We start from the raw sequence: 7,584 nt of genomic DNA on the forward strand, positions 1-7,584 counted from the left end.
GGCGCCATCTTGCGGCGGCCGCTGCCATTTTGCGCATGCGCGGTGCCGCCGCCGCCGCCTCGGCCGCCAGGGGGCGCCGCCGCTCCCGCCGTCCCCTCACGGCGCTGCCCCCTCGGGACACCCCAAAACCGCCGGAAAAACACCCCAAAACCAGCCCCAAAACCACCGAAAAATCATCAGAACGGCGTCCTCGGCATCGGCTTCTGGGAACTCAGGTGAGACAACCCCGAATCCTCTCCTCGGGACACCCTTGGGACCCCCTCCAAACACCACCCCAAACCCACTCCCGAAAAGGCCCTAACAAAACCCTAGAAAAAAACCCAAAACCACCCCAAAAACACCCCAAAAATACCCCAAAAGCACCTCCGGGATCATCTTTTGGAGCTTAGGTGAGACATCCCCAAATCCCCTTCCTTGGATCCCCAAAAACACCCTAAAACCACCCCAAACTCACCCTAAAAAAACCCCAAAAACATCCCAAAAGCACCCCAAAATCACCCTCAGGGCCCCCTTTGGAACCCAGGTGAGACATCCCCAAATCCCCTCCCCGGGACACCTGCAGGACCCCCAAAAAACATCCCTGAGACTCCCGAAAAACAGCCCCAAAACCGCCCAAATCCACCCCAAAAAACCCTGAAAACACCCCAAAAACATCCCCAAAAGCACCCCCAAAAACATCCCCACAAACTCCTCCAAACCCACCCCAAAAAAACCCCTGAAAATGCCTCAAAATCCCTTTGGAACCCAGGTGAGACATCCCCAAATCCCCTCCCCGGGACCCCCCAAAAATGCCCCCAAATGTCCCCAAAAACACCCCAAAAAAAACCCCAAAGCACCCCCAGAACCACTCCCCTAAACCACCCCAAATCCACCCAAAAAACTCAAGAAAACACTGACAAAAACACCCCAAAAACCCCAAAAACTCAGGAAACCCCCCCCCCAAAAAATAAAAAGAAAAAACCTCCCAAAAAAACCCCAAAAAACCCCAAGAAAAGCCCCAAAACCTCCCAAAAATCCCCCCCAAAAAACCCCAAGAAATTCCCCAAAACCTCCCAAAAAATCCCCCAAAACCATAAAAGAATCTCCAAAAAAACCATCAAGAAATTCCCCAAAACCTCCCAAAAAACCCCAAAAAATCCCCCAAAACCATAAAAGAATCTCCAAAAAAACCATCAAGAAATGCCCCAAAAACCCCAAGAAATCCCCCCAAAAATCCCCTCAAAAACTCCAAAACCCCCAAAAAACCCAAACCCCCCAAAAAATCCCCAAAAATCCCCAAAGAATCCCAAAATCTCCGTTGGGTTCCAGTAACTTTAATGCAGCACAGAGAGGGGGAGGGGCAAAACCAGTCTGGGCTCCCAGTGCTCCCAGTTTGGGCTCCCAGTGCTCCCAGTTTGGGCTCCCAGTGCTCCCAGTTTGGGGCTCCCAGTGCTCCCAGTCTGGGCTCCCAGTGCTCCCAGTTTGGGGCTCCCAGTGCTCCCAGTTTGGGCTCCCAGTCCATCCCAGTCCATCCCAGTTTATCCCAGTCCATCCCAGTCCATCCCAGTTTATCCCAGTCCCTCCCAGTCCATCCCAGTCCATCCCAGTATATCCCAGTCCATCCCAGTTTATCCCAGTTTATCCCAGTCCATTCCCAGTCCATCCCAGTCCATCCCAGTCCCTCCCAGTCCCTCCCAGTCCATCCCAGTTCATTCCCAGTCCATCCCCAGTCCATCCCAGTCCATCCCAGTCCATCCCAGTTTATCCCAGTATCTCCCAGTTCATCCCAGTCTATCCCAGTCCATCCCAGTCCATCCCAGTCCATCCCAGTTCATTCCCAGTCCATCCCAGTCCATCCCAGTTTATCCCAGTCCATCCCAGTCCATCCCAGTTCATTCCCAGTCCCTCCCAGTCCATCCCAGTTTATCCCAGTCCATCCCAGTATATCCCAGTCCATCCCAGTCCATCCCAGTTCATTCCCAGTCCATCCCAGTTCATTCCCAGTTCATTCCCAGTCCATCCCAGTTTATCCCAGTCCCTCCCAGTACCTCCCAGTCCCTCCCAGTCCATCCCAGTCCATCCCAGTCTCTCCCAGTCCATCCCAGTCCCTCCCAGTCCATCCCAGTTTATCCCAGTCCCTCCCAGTTCATTCCCAGTCCCTCCCAGTTTATCCCAGTTTATCCCAGTTCATTCCCAGTCCCTCCCAGTTCATTCCCAGTTTATCCCAGTCCCTCCCAGTTTATCCCAGTTCATCCCAGTTCATTTCTCAGTTGTTTTCGGGGGGCGGCTCCAGGGGGGGTTGGGGCCCCCCCAGCCCCAGCAGCTCCTGCAGGGCCGGGGGCAGATCCTGGGGGAGGGGCAACAGCGGGGTCACCCGGGGTCACTCAGGGGTCACCCGGGGTCACCAGGGTCACTTTGGGGCCATTTGGGGACATTTCCGGGGTCACTTCGCGGTCACTTTTGGGGACACTTTTGGGACACTCTGGGATCATTTTGGGGACATTTCCGGGGTCAGTTTGGGGACACTTCAGGACACTCTGGGGACACTTTCAGGTCACTTTTGGGGTCACTCTGGGGTCACTTTGGGGTCAGTTTGGGGATGGACAATTGGAGACAATTTTGGGACACTTTGGGGACACTCTGGGGACAGTTCAGGGGACACTTTGGGGTCACTTTTGGGGACACTTTGGGGACATTTCTGGGGTCACTTTTGGGGACACTTTGGGGACACTTTGGGGTCACTTTGGGGTCAGTTTTTGGGACACTTGGGGACACCCTGGGGTCAATCTGGGGACACTTTTGGGGTCACTTTGGGGACACTTTTGGGTCACTTCAAGGACCCTTTTGGGGGACCCTCGGGTCACTTTGGGGACATTTCTGGGGTCAATTTTGGGACACTTTAGGGACACTTGGGGCCACTTTGGAGTCAGTTTTGAGGTCACTCAGTTGGGGACACTTTGGGGTCATTTTTGGGGTCACTTTGGGGACACTTTGGGTCATTTTTGGGGACACTTTCAGGTCGGTTTTGGGGACGCGTTGGGGACATTTTTGGGGTCATTTTTGGGGTCGCTTTGGGGACGCTCGGGTGTCCCCACTGACCTTGGTGGCCGCCAGCTGCAGGAAAATCCCCTCGGCCCTGCTGAGCACCTGCCCCACCTCCAGGGACACCAGCGGGGACACCTGGGGACACCAGGGACACCCCGGTGGCACCAACGCCACCCCGGGGACACCAATGCCACCCCAGTGTCACCAACGCCACCCCAGGGACACCCCAGGGACACCCCAGGGACACCCCGGTGTCACCAACGTCACCCCAGGGACACCCCAGGGACACCAATGCCACCCCAGTGTCACCCTGGGGTCACCAACCCTGTCCCCATGTCCCCATCCCGGTGTCCCCAGTGCATTCCCATTGTCCCCAGTGTCCCCGCCCCGGTGTCCCCAGTGCCATCCCAGCGTCCCCAACCCTGTCCCCAACCTCATCCCAGTGTCCCCAGTGTCCCTGGTGCCACCCTGGTGCCACCCCAGTGTCCCCAGTTCCATCCCAGTGTCCCTGGTGCCATTCCAATGTCCCCAGTTCCATCCCAGTGTCCCTGGTGCCATTCCAATGTCCCCAACCCTGACCCAGTGTCCCCATCCCAATGTCCCCAGTGCCACCCCGGTGTCCCCAATCCCAGTGTCCCCAGTGCCGCCCTGGTGTCCCCAGTGTCCCCATCCCAATGTCCCCAGTGCCACCCTGGTGTCCCTACCCTGTCCCCAAACCCACCCCAGTGTCCCCAATCCCAGTGTCCCCAATGCCGCCCTGGTGTCCCCAGTGTCCCCATCCCAGTGTCCCCAGTGTCCCCATCCCAGTGTCCCCGGTGCCACCCCGTTGTCCCCACCCCGTTGTCCCCACCCCGTTGTCCCCACCCCGTTGTCCCCACCCCGTTGTTGTCCCCACCTTGTCCCCGTCGCCGTCCTCGCTGTCCGTGTCCCCCTGGGCGGCGTCGCTGTCACTGTCGCTGTCCCCGAGGGTGTCGCTGTCCCCGAGGGTGTCGCTGTCCCCGAGGGTGTCCCCGAGCAGCTCCAGGAGGGCGCAGGTGACCAACAGGTGGAAGTTGGGGCAGGGCAGCCCCGTCCAGAGCACCTGGGGACACCAAGGGACACTTGGGGACACCTGGGGACAAACGGCCCCAGAACGGCCCCAAAACCGCCCCCGGGCACCTCAAATGTCCCCAAAATGTCCCCGAAAAAATGTCCCCAAACCCCCGCAAAACCCCGCCCCAGATGGCCCCAAAATCCCCCCAAACGTCCCCAGATCTCAAGAGATGTCCCCAAGATGTCCCCAAGCGCCAAAAAGCCACACCCAGACCACCCCAAAGTGTCCCCAAAGTGTCCCCAAAGTGTCCCCAAACCCCCATGAAACCACCCCAAACCCACCCCAAAATGTCCCCAAACCACCCCAGAATGTCCCCAAATGTCCTCAAACCCCCACAAAACCACCCTAAATGTCCCCAAATGTCCCCAAACCACCCCAGAATGTCCCCAAATGTCCCCAAACCCCCCAAAATCCACCCCAGAATGTCCCCAAACCTCCCCAAATATCCTCAAAATGTCCCCAAATGTCCCCAAACCCCCCAAAATCCACCCCAGAATGTCCCCAAACCCCCATAAAACCACCCCAGCTCTCCCTAAACCCCCACAGAACCTCCCCAAAGTGTCCCCAAAGTGTCCCCAAAGTGTCCCCAGCTGTCCCCAAACATCCCCATTGCTGTCCCCAGGTGTCCCCAGGTGTCCCCAGGTGTGGCAGTGTCACCTCCCAGAGGCGCCGCGTCCCCTCCAGGCCCAGCTGGGGCTGCACCCGGAGCTGGAGCCACCGAGAGCAGCAGCGGCGAGGCCACCTCTGACCTGGGGACAGCAATGGGGACATTGGGGACAGCAATGGGGACATTGGGGACATTGGGGACAATGGGGACATTGGGGACATTGGGGACACCTCTGACCTGGGGACATTGGGGACATTGGGGACAATGGGGACAATGGGGACAATGGGGACAATGGGGACATGGGGGACAATGGGGACATTGGGGACATGGGGGACAATGGGGACAATGGGGACATTGGGGACATTGGGGACACCTCTGACCTGGGGACATTGGGGACAATGGGGACATTGGGGACATTGGGGACAATGGGGACAATGGGGACATGGGGGACAATGGGGACAATGGGGACATTGGGGACACCTCTGACCTGGGGACATTGGGGACAATGGGGACAATGGGGACATTGGGGACAGCAATGGGGACATTGGGAACAATGGGGACAATGGGGACAATGGGGACATTGGGGACACCTCTGACCTGGGGACATTGGGGACAATGGGGACAATGGGGACATTGGGGACAATGGGGACATTGGGACAATGGGGACACCTCTGACCTGGGGACAGCAATGGGGACATTGGGGACACTGAGGGGCCACCTCTGACCTGGGGACAATGGGGGACATTGGGGACAATGGGGACATTGGGGACACTCGGGACAGCAATGGGGACACCTCTGACCTGGGGACATTGGGGACATCACTGGGGACATTGGGACACTGAGGGGGACACTCCTGGCCTGGGGACACTGGGGACACTCAGGGGACACTGGGGCCATCACTGGGGACATTAATGGGGACACTGGGGGGGATTGGGGACACTCAGGGGCCATCCGGGGCCATTGGGGACAATGGGGACATTGAGGGGACATTTGGGGCCATCGCTGGGGACACTCGGGGGGTCCCCCCAGCACTGGGTCCCCCCCACCCCCCAGGGCTTTGGGCTTTTCCTCCATTTCGGTTTTGGGGTTTTTCTCCCAATTTTTTGGGGTTTTTTCTCCCAATTTTTTGGGGTTTTTCTCCCAATTTTTTGGGGTTTTTTCTCCCAATTTTTTGGGGTTTTTTCTCCCAATTTTTTGGGGTTTTTTCCCATTTTTTTGTGTTTTTTTTTTTTTTTTTCCAATTTTTAGGATTTTCCCCCCAATTTTTGGATTTTCCCCTGCATTTATTTTGGTTTTTTCCCCATTTTCCCCCTTTTTTTTTTGGTGTTTTTCCCCAATTTTTCATGGGATTTTCCCCTCCATTTTTGGGAGGTTTTTATTCCCAATTTTTTGGGGTTTTTCCCCCGGTTTTTGGTGGCTTGTTTTCCCCCCAATTTCTGGGATTTTCCCCTCCTTTTTTGGGGTTTTTTTCCCCAATTTTTTGTGCTTTTCTCCCTTTTTTTTTTTTGGTTGTTTTTTTTCTCAAATTTTGGTCGTTTTTTCCCCTTTTTTTGTCATTTTTTCCCATTTTTTGGTTGTTTTTTCCCCATTTTTTGGTCGTTTTTTCCCTTTTTTTTGGTCGTTTTTTCCCATTTTTCCCCATTTTTTGGTCATTTTTTCCCATTTTTTTTGGTCGTTTTTTCCCATTTTTTGGTCATTTTTTCCCCTTTTTTTTTTTTGTCATTTTTTCCCATTTCTTGGTCGTTTTCCCCCCATTTTTTGGTTGTTTTTTCCCATTTTTTGGTCATTTTTCCCATTTTTTGGTCGTTTTTCCCCATTTTTTGGTCGTTTTTTCCCATTTTTTTGTCATTTTTTCCCATTTTTTGGTCGTCTTCCCCCATTTTTTGGTTGTTTTTTCCCATTTTTTGGTCATTTTTCCCACTTTTTGGTCGTTTTTCCCCATTTTTGGTCGTTTTTTCCCCATTTTTTTGGTCATTTTTTCCCATTTTTTGGTCGTTTTTTCCCATTTTTTTGTCGTTTTCCCCCATTTTTTGGTAGTTTTTTCCCTTTTTTGGTCGTTTTTTCCCATTTTTTTGGTTGTTTTTCCCCCAAATTTTGGTCGGTTTTCCCCCATTTTTTGGTCGGTTTTTTTCTCATTTTTTTGTCGTTTTCCCCCATTTTTTTCCCATTTTCCCCCATTTTTTTTCCCATTTTTTCCCATTTTTTGGTCATTTTTTCCCATTTTTTGGTCGTTTTTCCCCCATTTTTTGGTCGTTTTTTCCCATTTTTTTGGTCGTTTTTCCCATTTTTGGTGTTTTTCCCCCCGTTTCTCTCACCCAGCAGGCGGCTCAGGCCGGGGTTCAGCACCCGCACCAGCGCTCCCAGTTCTCCCAGTTTGCGCCTCAGCCCCGCCCGGCCCGGCCCAAAATTCTCCCCCTGGAGGGGCAGAGGCATCAAATCAGGGGGTGCCCCCCGAAAAAAACCCCAAAATATCCAAAAAACCCCAAAATATCCAAAAAACCCCAAAATATCCAAAAAAACCACCAAAATATCCAAAAAACCCCAAAATATCCAAAAAAACCACCAAAATATCCAAAAAACCCCAAAAAAATATCCAAAAAACCCCAAAATATCCAAAAAACCCCAAAATATCCAAAAAAACCCCAAAATATCCAAAAAACCCCAAAATATCCAAAAAAACCCCAAAATATCCAAAAAACCTCAAAAATATCCAAAAACCCCCCAAAATATCAAAAAAACCCCAAAAATATCCAAAAAACCCCCAAAATATCAAAAAAACCTCCCAAAATAGCAAAAAAACCCCCCAAAATATCCAAAAATCCCCAAAATATAAAAAAACCCCCAAAATATCCAAAAAAAC

At 53.2% G+C, this 7,584-nt stretch overlaps 1 protein-coding gene across 1 annotated transcript; it reads right to left on the reverse strand.

Annotated features, from left to right (window-relative positions):
• Positions 1 to 1,297: 1,297 nt before the first annotated feature.
• On the reverse strand, positions 1,298 to 7,172 carry LOC136569792 (TBC1 domain family member 17-like). The gene is made up of 5 exons (XM_066570153.1): positions 7,040 to 7,172; positions 4,775 to 4,866; positions 3,920 to 4,105; positions 3,079 to 3,159; positions 1,298 to 2,326 (listed from the first exon to the last, which is right to left on the reverse strand). Exons 1-5 carry the CDS (start codon positions 7,155 to 7,157, stop codon positions 2,246 to 2,248), a joined length of 558 nt encoding a protein of 185 aa, XP_066426250.1. The 5' UTR covers positions 7,158 to 7,172; the 3' UTR covers positions 1,298 to 2,245.
• Between the last annotated feature and the right edge of the window lie 412 nt (positions 7,173 to 7,584).

Source organism: Molothrus aeneus, unplaced genomic scaffold, assembly GCF_037042795.1.
Source record: "Molothrus aeneus isolate 106 unplaced genomic scaffold, BPBGC_Maene_1.0 scaffold_239, whole genome shotgun sequence".
Classification (NCBI taxonomy): domain Eukaryota; kingdom Metazoa; phylum Chordata; class Aves; order Passeriformes; family Icteridae; genus Molothrus; species Molothrus aeneus.